The 15,264-nt window shown below is 36.4% G+C and overlaps 1 protein-coding gene across 2 annotated transcripts in view; it reads left to right on the top strand.

Moving 5' to 3' along the window:
- The first annotated feature begins 309 nt into the window (after positions 1 to 309).
- The window catches only part of eps8l2 (EPS8 signaling adaptor L2), a 44,571-nt gene continuing 29,616 nt past the window's right edge, over positions 310 to 15,264 (top strand). The window contains exons 1-3 of one of the 2 annotated variants that reach the window (XM_079858866.1): positions 310 to 594; positions 12,881 to 12,931; positions 14,310 to 14,356. In XM_079858866.1, coding sequence (XP_079714992.1) covers positions 12,897 to 12,931; positions 14,310 to 14,356 — 82 coding nt within the window. In that variant the 5' untranslated portion in view covers positions 310 to 594; positions 12,881 to 12,896. Of the gene's footprint in view, positions 595 to 12,880; positions 12,932 to 14,095; positions 14,357 to 15,264 lie in introns of those variants that run through there. The other variant, XM_079858865.1, reaches the window with a different exon arrangement.

Genomic DNA, 15,264 nt, shown 5'->3' with positions numbered 1-15,264 from the left:
TCAGTAAATAATGGATAGTCATTCAATCTCAATGCAAAATTAGTTTTTTTTTCATTAGGGTGTTGCCTCGAGGCGTTCCCCAAAAATAATAATTTCACGCAAGAGAAGTGAGTAAATTGTATGTGAACATTCCTTTAATAATGTGTGGGCTACAATAGAAAAAAATGCTATTAAAATGTTTGTTTTTTTAAAGCTACAGGGTGAAGCTCTATAAATAGTCCATGACTGAAACGTTTTGTGTATGTTCCAGAGAGACTGCATTAAATGTGCATGCGTTCATATGCAGGCTCCGCCCCCATCTCGCGCTGCAGGTAGAGTTACGAGCGCGAATCACCTGTCACTCTCGCTCGCGCGCACCTGTCGCATCGTTCTAGCCTTTTGTCCTCACTTTTATATTTAGTTTTTACATTTTTGTCAGTGTCAGCAAGGTCGCCTTGGCTACCCAATTCGCGTCGTGTTTGGAGCAAAGTTCACTTCTGTGAGAAAACAGATTGAGATGGAGTCTTGAAGAAGAGTTTACCTCAGGAGTTTTGGAAACGGGAGGAATTATCGGCGAACAGAAGAACGGGATCTTAGATTCTCTCAGCTGAAAGGGTAAGAGCTTTATCTTTATCATCATTATCACCGTCACCACTGAGAGTAACGCGACGCGACGCGACGCGACTGAACCCGAACGCTCCCGTTATAAGCTTGTAAAGCGCTCTTGTTTGCTTTTCTGTACAAATATGAACGCAACGCAAATAAGTGCAAATGTTCTATGAGTGCTTTTGGTCATTGGTGTTAGTGAACGCTTTAAACGACTTAAAATGCGTCTGTGAGACTTTGTCAACATGTATATTTTGGCTTTATAAATAGATTGTATGTCATATTCAGTGAGGTATTGGTGCCTGGAGAAGTGGGTAGTTATGCCCCTAATATATTTTTAAGCGTCCCAGCAAAGGATGAACGCTCTGTGTTATAAACAGTCACATGTAAGATCAGTCTTGCATATTATTTCACCCCAAAATGGGCCAGTATATTTGCACATTATCACTTAACATTTGCTGCTTGACTTCACGGAGAAATGATCATTATGAAATTAATATTAGCCACAGAAGAGGTGCAGTTTTTGCAATTAATACTGACCCACAGACTATACACTCTCAGAAAATAAAGTAGCCTACATAATTGTACATTTAGGGGTACAATGGCTTGTCACTGCACCCTCAAGGGTACAATATTGTACCTTAACCTTAACATATGTACCTTTTAATGCTTTTTGACCCTCAAAAAGCTACATATATGTACCTTGAGGTGCAATAATAAGCCCTATGGGGTATGTTAGTGTAGATTGTACCTTGGGGGACAGAAATGGACTCCTACTGTACCCCTATTTCTGACAGTGTAGGAAGAGACAACTAAATAATTATGAATTTTGAGTGACTATTCCTTAGGCTTAGTCATCCACGCATGAAAATTGGACAACTATTCTCTCACCTTGCAAGTAGTCTGCGCCAGTATAGTCTCTTTTGTGGACTATCTCTTAGAACAGCTGATTTGCAACAGATAGGTATCACAATAAGGGCACGTGTTGTATTGTTTTTATTTTCCTTTGTAAAACATTTACAAATCAGGATCAGTTCCAGGCAGACGTGACCACATTTTCAAACCACAGCAATGACCCGAGTGAGAGTCCTCCATCAATCACAAATCGGAAACTTTTACCTTTCCATCTGGCATCAGGCTGGCAAACAAGCCACACAAACATCTCTGTTGTTACTCTGGTCCGTCCTTATGTTACCCGACGATCACAATACGAGACAAACACACTTATCATTCCCATCATCATCATTACAGGAGATGAATAAAAGCCTTTAGCTGGCACTCAGGCTTTTTGCTCATGATTCACATTATAATGCCAATTCACCCCATGCAGGGTAAAGGTCCTGCTGACATTATCTCCGTTTGCACATCTGTTTGAGGAGGCATTACATCATTTACCGAAGTCAATAAAGGTGAGCTTAATGGTCATGGGTGCTTGACGTTTTTGTTTATGGCTTTTAAAGCTCGCACAGATCTCTGGTTTATTCAGGCCTGGGCTCAGACTGGCTGAAGTCACACAAAACGTTTAATTGATTGGTCGCTGTAATTCCTCCCACATCGATGAATCCATCACCTGAACCGATGATGCCTAAAAATGAGCACAATGCACAATAGAGCACAAGACGCTCCCATCATAGGGTTAATTGTTTTTGCTCGGTGACCTAAGTGAAAGCAAACTAAAAGACATATCATGTTCCTCGTCAAAAGACGGCTGATCGTGGGTGGTTTTGTTGTTGCACATTTGCTTGGAAACCGAGGTGGTCATTAAGATATTCGCAGGTTCAGATGTGACAGTTCTGTGTGTTTGTGCATGTGTGTGGTTTTGATCGGCAGCTTCATGCATGTTTCAGTGACTGTCGATCAAGTTAAGCACCATTTAGAGTCAGAAAGCGACTTTCAGCTCTCAAGTAGGAATTTGAATTGAATTGATTTGCATTGAATTTATTACAGTCATTTGCCCACAGGATTTCATGTGGAATGACTGGAAGAGGAATTTAGTGAATTGCTCAGTCATACAACAGGGATTTTATTATGTACACAAAAACACATAATTGCATCATTAATTGTGACTAATTTTGCCTGTTTATTTCCTGATATGTAGTTAGTATGTAGTATATATATAGTAAATACTCTCAAAACAATTAAGCACCACAAAACTACACTTATTTCCTTTAGTTTCATTCTAAGTATACTAACATTAATGCAAGTATTTCAATACAACTTGGGACTAAATTTGCCCACTTTTTAGTGTGTAAAAGTATACTTTTAACTAGTAACAGGAGTAAACTTGGAGTACACAACTACATTTTTCATTTGTACTGCAACACTATAGGGAACTTGTAGATATATTGATAGTTTACAAAGTTATTGCAATATTTTTTTTCAGTTTTTGAAAGTACACTTTGAAGTAAACTACTAGTTTAGTAGTTTTATACTGCAAGTATAGTTGTAAGTTTTCTACAAGTGAACATAACATACTTATAGTTTACTAGTCTATTTTTGCAATTTACACTACTAGATTCCTATTTAGGTATTAATTGTTATACTTGAAATACAACTATTATATAATAAATATAAATATATACTTGAAGTAGATTTGAAGTCAATTCCTATGTACACTACCAGTGGACTATCCTACACAAAAATTCACATACTAAGAATTAGGAACATATCTGTTTTCTTTATAAATCAATATTTTGAAACAATTTAAGTTTATAAGACAGTACATAAACTAAGTGAAAATATTTTTTAAGTAGGCTACTCAATCTAAAGAGTAAACACAACTTCAAACCAAGTATACTTAATTGTACTTTTAAGTATATCTCGATCAAAAGATTGAGTACAAGTATATTCGTATACTTTTCTGTCAGGATAAGTCAAGTACTTAAGTGTAATTTTAAGTATATTTCTGACTTAAATCATACTTTCTGATTTTTTAGTTTAAAAGAAGTATACTAATAGCACACTTGAATAAACTTCTTTTTTCTAAGGGTTTTAATAGATGGCAGTACAGAGCCTATATTTTTAATAGTGCACCTCAGTTCAAATTCAGGAATTAGAATTAAAAATATATATTAATCGTCGACCGATAGTAAACTTATCATGTTGTTCCTGGCAGACGTTTTTGTTTTTTAATGAAGAACATGTGTCTGTCGAGAGCCTGATTTTTGCACTCGTTTCCAAATCCCCACAGATTCCTTTAGGCTGTAAACGCTGATGTTTGTTTATCATGCATGGAAACGTCATTGTGGTGAACAGCCGGTCAACCGTGACACTGACACGGCGAGACTCCTGATTGGGACAATCTTTGACTTTTGAGTACAAATATAACTGTTGTGAAATGACTCTGTTTCTCTAGTATTAAAAATGAACAATGTCAATTCAACAATTGCTGACAATATCCTCTTTCATTTATTAACACGAATGTCTTTTCAAGATATCTAGACTTTGCTCGTTGTTGACACGTCACACACACTGCGCTGATATTCTCAATGACGACACACTTTTAAAGTCCTGAAAGATTGGTCTCGATTGCTCTTTTAGAGTCCAATGGAGAGTTTTATTTCATCTCTAGAGTTGGAGACTTATTTAAGATCTCAACCATGTCTCAATCTGTACTCAGATTTGTCTGCAATCAATCTATCCACATTCATTTGATAGCTCATTATGACAGAAATGTACTCGTTTGTGTCTGTTTTTATTTCTCCTCAAACATTTTAGGAGGAAATTCTGAGACAAAATTAGATGCTTAAATAAAACTCTCATTTAAGTGTCTTGAACTATGAAAGAGCAACTTTGGATCGATGTAATTTTCTCCTGGCAGGTTTTGCGGTGCGTAGCGGATACAGGGAACTGGACTCTGATTCAGTGATAGATTAGCGTTAGATCAGGTTGCTGAATGGACACGGTTCAGTCACTTGTTTTGGCTCAAAACTTCATGAGATGTGAAAATATGAAGCTTGACCGTGAAACTTGTTCGGCCGTCTTCTGCAATTGTTAATAACGTCGACACAATCGCATAATCTGAATGTGTTTTGAAGTTAAAGCAATAATTTCCTGATAACAGGACAACAATACATCTGGAGAAACGCAGATCAACAAACGCAAACTGTGGTCATTAAACAAAGCAGCCTGAACAAACAAAGCTAAAACCCAAATGAAAGGTGGAGTGGGTGGAACCAACAATGAGGGCTTAGGGTTAAAAACTAGTTCAGGAGTGGTGGAGGTGTGTGACGCGGCCTTAAATAGAGACGTTGTGAGAGGAAATTTTGGAACGGCCTCAAAATGCCAGTCCATTCATCCGCTCAGGTGTGTCAAATACCACAGGACGCGAGTCAAAGAGCGTGAAGTCTGTATAAACCTGGTTTAAAGAGAGCTGCCATTTAAATTCACCTTGAGAAAACATGAGATGTGGGAAATGCCTTTGAATAGATGACATAATATCCAACCAGTGCGGCGCGTTTTTGCATTACCCCTTATATTTAAAGGGATAGTTCACCCAAAAATTAAAATCCTGTCATCATTTACTTGCCCTCGAGTTGTTCTAAACCTGTTATAGGTTCTTTTTTCTGTTGGACACAAAAGAAGAATCAATATTTTGAAGAATGTCGGTAAACAAACAGTTGATAGTCCCCATTGACTTCCATAGTATTTTTTCCATACAGTACTATGGAAGTCAATAGGGACCAGAAACTGTTTGTTTTGTGTACAATTCTTTTTAGAAACACCCAAACATACAGACCTTCCTCAGATTTGACTGAAATGTTGCTCATTAAAATATTTTTTGTGATGATGCAAGCTTGAGTAGTGTGCAGGATTTCTATGTTGTCTAGTTTATATGGTAATTTCATCCAACACATATGTGACCGTGGACCACAAAACCAGTCACATGGGTCAATTTTTTGAAATTGAGATTTATACATCATCTGAAAGCTGAATAAATAAGTTTTCCATTGATGTATGATTTGTTAGGATAGGACAAAATCTGAAAATCTGGAATCTGAGGGTGCAAAAAAATCTAAACATTGAGAAAATCACCTTTAAAGTTGTTCATTTATGTTCACGATTGTGCTGCATTCACTCACAAAAATAAATGTTTTATATATATTTACGGTAGGAAATGTACAAAATATCTTCATGGAACATGATCTTTACTTAATATCCTAATGATTTTTGGCATAAAAGAAAAATCAATTATTTTGACCCAATGTATTGTTGTCTATTGCCACAAATATACCCGTGCGACTTATGACTGGTTTTGTGATCCAGGGTCACATATGATTGATGCAGGTGTGAGGCACTATATAATTTTTGCATAATAATAGAGCAAAAGCTTGTCTGATAATATGGTTTCTTTGTTTATAATGGCAAAAATCTTTTAGGAGAACGGCTTTCTTTTTTTCTTAGCTTTTCTTTTTAATCTTTAGCATTTTTAGTGACAACGCTTTAAAGGTGATGAATGTGAAACGCATCGTCTTGTACCCAGCTAATGTCCCCATTAAAGGGATATTTCACCGCTGGAAAGATGAATGTGTAGTTAAATTGGGTCATTTATGCAGTAGAAATGTGAAATTATTTTAGAAGTTGGTGCCTTCTAGACTGAGAAAAGCCAGAAAATGTATTTTGGGCTCATGTGGATGAAAGACAACAACTCCCAGAATGCACTTGCTTCGCTGCCCTACGAGGACACTCCCAAGCCACGCCTACCGGTTACAGAGGGCAGTATCGGGAGAAATGATACAGCTAGGCTACTAGTCGACTCGAAACTGAAAAGACGGCGTTTTATCGTGAGATCCCCCTATGGGCGGGTTGAAGACATGCGGGACGAGCTCCTCCTACTGGCTGGAGTCTCTCGCCTCTGGACAGAAAAGCCTCTGATGAGCTAAATGACGATTTTTGCGTCATCTGAGTTTTTTTTCCAGACACACAATACAGAAATCTCTCGTCTCAGGGGGACATGAGGGAGCGAAGCACGGCCATTCGAAAATACTACCGGGTTTCTACTGATACAAAGCTTAATGCTAATCGGTGAAGTATCCCTTAAAGTTACGAAAATGTCATTTCTGAATGTTCTCTGAACGTTCTAAAGATCAACAATGTTTTTAAAAATGATTTTTTCTGCCAACATTAAGGCAACAATTCGTTATGGAATTGTTACTTTTGAATGTTCTCTGAAGTTGTAAGCTAACATTTAAAAATGTTACTACTATACAACTTTTATAAAAAAAAAAAAGGTTCCATAACCGATGTGTAGATAATATTTTACTAGTTTTTTAAAGAATGTTTGGATTGCCTTATGCAAATGTTAAAGGTATAGCGGAGGATTTTCTTTTTCCGGGTGGATCATCAAGACTATTGGTCCTCCTAAGTGTCAATCATTCTGGTGATATGTTTACGTAAGGCCGTCGTCGTACGTGCTCGTGCACACGATTCACACGATGGCGTGCGCTCAAAACACAGGTTGGGCTTCCCACTGATTCCTCAGTCGCGAAGTTTCTACTTGACAGGTAAAGTTTGGCATGCTATTTGGAGAAATCCATTTAAAATCACTGCTAGTAAAAGTTAATGTAAGCTATGATTAGCTTGTGCATACGTTTAATAGGCGTTCCCTCTCGGGAGCAGGTAGAGTGTTGCGCATGTGCATTTTTTCAAAAAGTGGAGAGGGCGGTTCTTTTCTAAAATTCGGGAAAATTCTCCGCATGCTGGGTTGTTTTAACCCAATTTTGGGTCAAATATGGACTAACCCAAACGTTGGGTTAAAAATGCAATTTAAAAGTGTAACCCAACAGCTGGGTTTGTCCATTTTTAAATTGCATTTTTAACCCAACGTTGGGTTAGTCCATATTTGCCCCAAAATTGGGTTAAAACAACCCAGCATGCTACTTGTTTCAGAATGTTCAGAGGACATTCAAAAGTATCAATCCCATAATGTTTGCAAAATGGAATGTTCCCTTAAAGGTATACCTTTAAGGGAACATTCCATTTTGCAAACATTATGGGATTGATACTTTTGAATGTCCTCTGAACATTCTGAAACAAGTAGCAACATTTAAAGAATGTTCAATGAATGATGTAGACTATAGATCATGTTTTTGTGCTAACTTTTTGAGAACATTATTTTAGACCACATAACTTGTTTTGTTAACATTTACTGGAAGAACGTTTGTTCATAACTTTGAGAGAACCTTGCCAGAATGTTAGCTAAAGTTCTGAGAACTTTCCCTGTTAGGTAGTGAGTTTTATCATGCTAATACCTGTAGAAAATCCAGGGAGTTACGGGATTCTTACTGGAATCACACCAGCACTTCATGGTTTCATATCGATCTGAGCCCTGAATAGCACACTATACTGTTCGAGGGACGTAGGTGTGAAAATCTTCCGTGTGGTATAAGCTAAACACGCGCTATGTGTTTGTATGAAACTGATAGAATCTTTACATAGTCAAATGCTTATACTCAGAGCTTACATATGTGTGTTGTTCTGAGAACAGCCTTTGTTTTTCACTTTGCTTTAGGTTCAGGATTTCACTGATGTAACAGCTTTCAGATCATTGCAAAGGGACTCAACTGATACACACTGTTTATGTGACTAAGTGGCCTGTTGAGTGTCATACGAAGGCTCTGATTGGTCAAAGCAGGCGGTTTATTGTCTGGCTTAAGTGCTCTGTTTTAGTGTGTGTGTGTTTATCTAGTTCTTTCTCTTTGAGTTTAATGGACAGGTAATGGACAGATGATGGACATTGCTATCATTTGTAAAGCAACAATCAACAGTAGCTGGCATTTATTGACACAAGATGATTGGAAAGTAAAATAAAGTATATTTTGGAAGTAAACCGTTGTTTGCAGTGTGGATGAGAGTGAGAACATTTAATGAACGATTGTTAGAGACTCTTACGCACATATATCTCTGAATACTGACCAAATGGGACATTTCGGTGATTATCAGTTCAGTATTATCAGCTAAAATGTGTAGAGCATTACTGAATCCTTTTGCTGGTAACATACACTTCTCATTTTATTGCTGTTTAAGTAAATGTTTAATGTTGACATGCAACAGATCTTCTGGACAGTTTCTTGGTACTTTTTAAACGTTCAGGCTCATAGCATCAGTTTTGTTTTCTCTGAACAATCCCAGTGATACCAGATATCATCCAAATTACAGCCAATGAATAAAACAACACGATAAGAGATACACCACAGATTACAAGCTCTGGATGCACAGCTGTGTCATTGAGAGGTGCTGCAATAAAACCAGAGCATTGCAATCTGTTTCACAATGGCACTCATTTACACACACACACACACACACGTTTGAATAGCTATCTAAATAAGGACATACCATAGACCTTTATTGATTTTATTGTATAAACTCAAATTCTTCACTGACAACAAAAATTGAGTTAGCTTATAAAGTAATGCAACCAGCTGCAAAGTATTTTTGATTTTAAACTTGAAAGTTAGACAGGTTGTTCAACCAAAATAACATTTTTAAACCTTTCTCAGCAAGTTAATTAAGTATTTGTTGAAAGATTAATATGGAATTGCATGAACTACTATTCTCACTTTAGGAAAAAGGTTTCCACAAATGCATGGTTCGGAAATCCAAAAGGAACATTGATCATAATAATGATGACTTACAATATAAAAAACTAAATGTTTTACAGATTCCGTAGTAGATGTTTAATTTTTTTTAAAGGACAATTAACTATTTACAAAAACTGGTTTATTTAACAGCCTCACCTTGTATTGTTTATTCATCAATGTTAGTGATATTCTTACAATTGTATGTGTATGTTAAGTAAAGAGAGACGGTTATTTGTGTATGAAATGTTTTTAAGAAAAATATTTGCTTTGTTCAAATTCCTAAAAATGTGGGTCGAGGCTCAATGACCATGGGAAAATGTGGGTCCCATGGCCAAACCAGTTGAGAACCATTGATTTACAGTGTTCCTGTAAAAGACAATTTTGCATTTTTAGGGGAAAATTACTTACTTTCATAAACTTTTTTCATTTTTTTTTTCAAATGAGGACCACAAAAGTTGGATTTTGTCAGATTTAATCTTCATTGGGGAACAATTTTAAGCAAGGACACACACACACACACACACACACACACACACACACACACACACACACACACACACACACACACACACACACATTCTTGTACATCTATCTTTATGAGGACATTCATTATCCTACATAACCTTACCCATCACAACTAAGTGCCTAACCCGAACCCTGATCCTAAACCGACCCTTAACCTAATTATAACCTTATCCCTAAAACCAAGTCTTGACCCTCAAACAGGCCTAATCCTGGCCTAAAATTAAGACCTAATCCTGTCCTTACCCCTAAATCTAACCCTCCCCGTAAGTTATCCCTAAAATCAGAGGGAAATGACCAGTGAATGACACTGATGTAGAAGCACATAACCTTGATTGTAAGCCTAAACTTGACGTAAACTGTAAACTAGTCCCTCAAATCTGATTGGTTGATTGGAATGTTGTTCCAGGATCAACAAAGATGTTCATCCAGGGACATGTTGTACGTGGTGAAACCAGGTTCTGCACACTGTGTCTGTGGTTGGAATCTAATACTACTGTACGTCTTGTGCATTGTGTACTGCATGGTGTCTGATGTTTTTAAAAATAGCATGCAAAACAGCAGGTAGTGTACCATAAACCTTTCAAACAAATGCTGCATTGTTGTCACAAGAACGCATTACATTGCAAATACACATCAATCCAATTTTCTGGTTGTATAATGCACGTTTTGGCAAATTTAGATCTTCCTGGTATTACATGCATGCAGAAAATTAGTTGTATCGTATGCCATTCCAAACACAGCAATAAAATGAGATGACTTGTTGAAGCCAGTTCATGTGGATGAGGAAATGATCATTTCATTCAGTAATTCACAGCTCTTGGCATCCGTCAGACTGTCTCCTGTACCTCTGACACACCTTCCCCAAGGATTTTAAAAGCAGGTTGACTCCAGTAACACAAGTTCAAAGTCCTTTTATGTTGATCCTCATCTCATACTGAAAGTGACATGATTATACATCTATGACGGGAATATACTGTTATGATTGAGTGTACGTGTTTTTCGTATCACGTCTCCTTTAGTCTATAGTCCACATCAACTCAGCTGATGACGTTTGTTATTTATTGAGGTCAGTGTGTGAATTATACTATGACATTTCAGACCTGCTAACCTTTTATTTAGGGTGGATATACTTTTTTTTTCTCTATAGATTTTAAATGCATATTATTATAAACACACACACAAACACATGCAAATGTTCCTCTGTGATCCAGAATGCACAGTTAAGTGCAGAGCCAGGGAGTTTATTTGTGTGTGAAGCCTCAGAGTGTGTAATTAATTAGGTGTTTGAAAAATGTGTGTGTCCCGAGGAGAGGCAGGTCTTGTTTCAGGCTGGGCTGCCAGCCTGCTGTTGTCTGGTCCAGCATCTTTACGGGACAGCGGACAGCAGAGCAGATACAACCAAAACAACACTGCGGTTCATCACACCCCTAGTACTGTGTTAAAACAGGCCTAGTGAGGCGTTCGACACATTTAATAAAGGAATTGCTTGTAAATGTAGCAGATTATTACAAAGAAATGGCAAGTAACATGATTTAAACATGATCCAATAATCTACATACATTTTTTTTCACAGTTTAGGAAGACTGTAAAAGTAAATGCTTGGGCTAACGTTGTGTAAACATATGAAGAGTTCAGATGCAAAAGCCTCTAAGTGCCATCTGAAATTTTCTTCTAAGATCATTTTTATCAAGCTCGTTTATTTAAGTTCAGTTATTTCACTTAAATGGCAATTAATAGGTCATTTTCATTGCCATTTAAGTGAAATTACTGAACTTAAATATACGAGCTTGATAAAAATGATCATTCTAGAAGAAAATTTCAGATGGCACTTAGAGGCTTTTGCATCTGAACTCTTCATATGCTTTTAAATGTTGCTAAAATGTTAATGGAACGTTCTTTTGGTGTTATTAATAGTATTTGATGCAAGTTCTCACAATGAGATGAGAAAACGTTCTTGATACGACATTTGTTAGTTTTCGAAAATGATTAATAATTCATCAATTTTTAGATTTGAATAGTTCAAATAATGTGGATGGTATGATGTATTTTAAAACATTTATTTTGGTAGTTTCAACTCTAAATTCCGAGGCTTTAAATGTCCACTGAAGTGCCTTGAAACGCGCAGCATTATTCAATGTGTTTATGTAATTTCCACTGAAACAGGAAGACAGGGCGGGGCATATCGAACAGCCCCTCCCCTTTTGTAAAAATAGCCAATAGCATTTTGTGTATATCACAGCTTGGCCAGAGTCGGGCTCGATAAAGCCACAGTATGTGCCATTCACCATGTAGAAAACGTGTGAACAAGTGATTGATTTTAGCCGCAGCTTCAGCGTCTTTTTATAGTGTAGGGGGCGGAGCTTAAGATTCTAGAGAGCATTTGATTGGACAGAAAATCTGATGAGAAGCTGAAGTGCACCGTGATGTTATCAAAATCATTGATCCATATTGACAGAAGTGAGAGACTGCAAGTTTTGAATGCTTATATCTTCTAAATGCACATTTTGTCATTGTTTTGGAGCACACTAGATTATAGATAATAGTAAGGCTCACACATTCAAAGCCACAAAACTTTTACTTTAAACTTGTTGTAAAATGCTGAAAAATGTTCTACTCAAATTAAGGAAACTGGATAGTTTAAAGTTGTGTTGGAGTGATTAGAAAATGTCTTTTGAACCTCCATTTGTTTGGAATGACTTGTTTGTTTAAAATGACGTATTTATTGTTCAAAAGCTGAGCAAGTTGCAGACAGGATGCAGACCGCCGGTTCATGCTCTGTTTGATACATTTACCGTTCTTCAAAGGAGTCATGAGCCTCAAGAGTCACACAGAGATGAATTATTCACAGCGGCCAGGACAGAGAAAGAAAGAAACAATGGAAAGGCCTTTGAAAGAGAGAAGTGGAGACGTGGAAAACAAAAATAGCTCGGTGTTTAGCGATAGATTAAGACAAAGTAAGCTGGCAATTTGTGACAATTTAAAGAGGCCAAAGTGATGACGCAGGTCTTAACCAACCTCAAATTATTCAAATTAAGAGTCATTAGTGCATTACTGCACAATTCATACAGGTCAGACACACCCTGTGGGAAGTTCAGCGAGATATTATAGTACAAAATACAGGGATTTACTGTAATTGCAGTGAAGTTTGGTGTCAGTGACCCTGTATTCTTCTGTCTCGCTCTCTGTCACAGGTGGATGTCGTAGAACATGAATGTTTTGGGGACCCCAACAAAACCAAGCAAGTAAGTCTCACGCTCGAATACACACCGTTACGTGAATGGAGAAGCTTCTAACTATGCAAGCTCAACTTTATTTGTTGTCGCAATTCATAACGCAGTGCAAGTCCTCAATGCACGGTCGATAAATGGAGCAACAGTTTAAAGTTATGTGTTTTATCTAGTTACCTGGATTACAACGTACCTGGTTTAATACAACAGACATTCGAAGGAAACTGCATCGCCCCCTAGAGTACTGAGCAGTCATTATAGTTCACTAGTTTAGTTGTAATTAGTTTTACTTTTAATTGTTCATATTTTATTGTATAAATACAGTTTTAGTTCCATTTTAGTATTGTTTTTTCGCTAATGTCACATTATAGAAAAATGTAACGTTTTAAATCAGACCATTCAACATTGCAATGAAGACAAGCAATTTTTGGTGTATTTTTTCATATTTTTTAAATGTTAATTTTTTTTTTGTTTATTTTTTTTTTACTTATTTTTGAATTTTTAAATATATTTTTTTGTATATTTGTGTGCTTATGTGCTAATTATATATATATATATATATATATATATATATATATATATATATATATATATATATATATATATATATATATATATATATATATATAATTAGCACACAAATATACGAAAAAATATATTTAAAAATTCAAAAATAATGTTAAAAAAATGCATATATATATATAAATTATATAATTATAATTGCTAAATAAATATAATTTATATATATATATAAAACATTTTTATATAATTACATTAGTAATATCGTTAGTACATGTAATTTTTTATTGTAGTTAATTTAAAAAAAAATTCACTGCTTATTTTCATGTTATGACGATACTTTTTCAAACTAATAACTTGCATAGTGAGCTATTTCACGAAACACAAGAGGATTTGCTCTTGTTAGATACACCAAGCTTGGAGTGCATTGGCTCAATGCATTTTGCATACTTTCAAATAACATGTTTCTGGCATTATATGCATGTAAAATGAACGCAGCTTTTGCAAATGTTTTTTTGGGACCCACACACACCTAGCCAAACATCCTGTAGTTAGTGATTTTTTTTGTTTTTTTTGTGAGATTGTGTGTGTGTGTGTGTGCATGTTACAGTTTAAGTTAACAGAGCAGCACTGTTTGGGAATGTTTGCTTTCCTGCCCTGTTGGAAACAGCCTGTCTCTGTGTGTCTCACTCATTCCCCTTCCCTCACTCGCCTGTGCTCTCACAACCTGTAGATCTCAGTCTCAAACAATCTGTGCCATGCAGCGTTCACTTTAGACCGTCTAGAACGTTTCATTCAAAACTAAAGACTGTACAGCGATGAAGAGCAGACATCGTCCACCACCCTCCTCATCCTCATCTGCTCTTCTTTGCAGTGGGGTGGCCAGATCGGACAGCAAGATCAGTGCCAAGACCCTGTTCGGTAAGTAAACGTCACATTTATTTGTAAATTAAAAGTGCTGTGAGCAAGTAATTACCAGTAAAAATAAAATAAAATAAAATATTAGTTTAACTTTAAGTAAAAATATTTTAAATAGATGGTGCCAAAAGCACCTTTAATATATTTTGTACATTTTATTAAGCTGCTATGGTAAGAAATTATCTGTCAAATCAAATATAATGTGCCTTATTTATGAAACAAACCAATACTAATTTTTTATATATATATATACTTCTTTTTTATATTTAAGCATTTGGTAGACGCTTTTAGCCAAAGCGACTTACATTGCACTCAAGCTATACATTTCATCAGTTCTTGCATTCCTTGGGAATCGAACCCATGACATTGGAGTTGCAAGCGCCATTCTGTTTGTTCTGCTTGTATTTCCTGAATGGTGAACCTACAACATGTTCCAGGATGAACATCTTTGTTGATCCTGGAACAACATTCTAATCAACCAATCAGATTTGAGGGACAAGTTTACAGTTTATGTCAAGTTTAGGCTTACAACCAGGATGATGTGCTTCTACATCAGTGTTATTCACCGGTCATTTCCCTCTTTTTAGGGATTTTAGGGATAACCTATGGGTAGGGTTAGGTTTAGGGGTAAGGATAAGGATAGGGCTAAGACATTTTCTGACAGGAATGTTGTTTCAGGATCAACAAAACAAATATTACTTGTCAAAATCACTGTGACCTTCATAAATAAGTCCCAATGTTTACCTGTGACATAGCCGTGCATGGATGTGGTTTATTGCGTGTGTGTTTGTATGGCTCTTCCCCCTTCTATGACATCACATCCTGTTTCCTGTTTCCTTTAAAAAGGCACTCTGTATGATATGTAAACGTGTGCATCGTACTGTAGGACATTTGCATGCGTATCACACACA

Source organism: Squalius cephalus (genome assembly GCF_949319135.1).
Source record: "Squalius cephalus genome assembly, chromosome: 23".
Taxonomy (NCBI): domain Eukaryota; kingdom Metazoa; phylum Chordata; class Actinopteri; order Cypriniformes; family Leuciscidae; genus Squalius; species Squalius cephalus.
The sequence above is the reverse complement of the archived record's forward strand: the minus strand, read 5'-3'. Positions and strand labels throughout refer to the sequence as shown.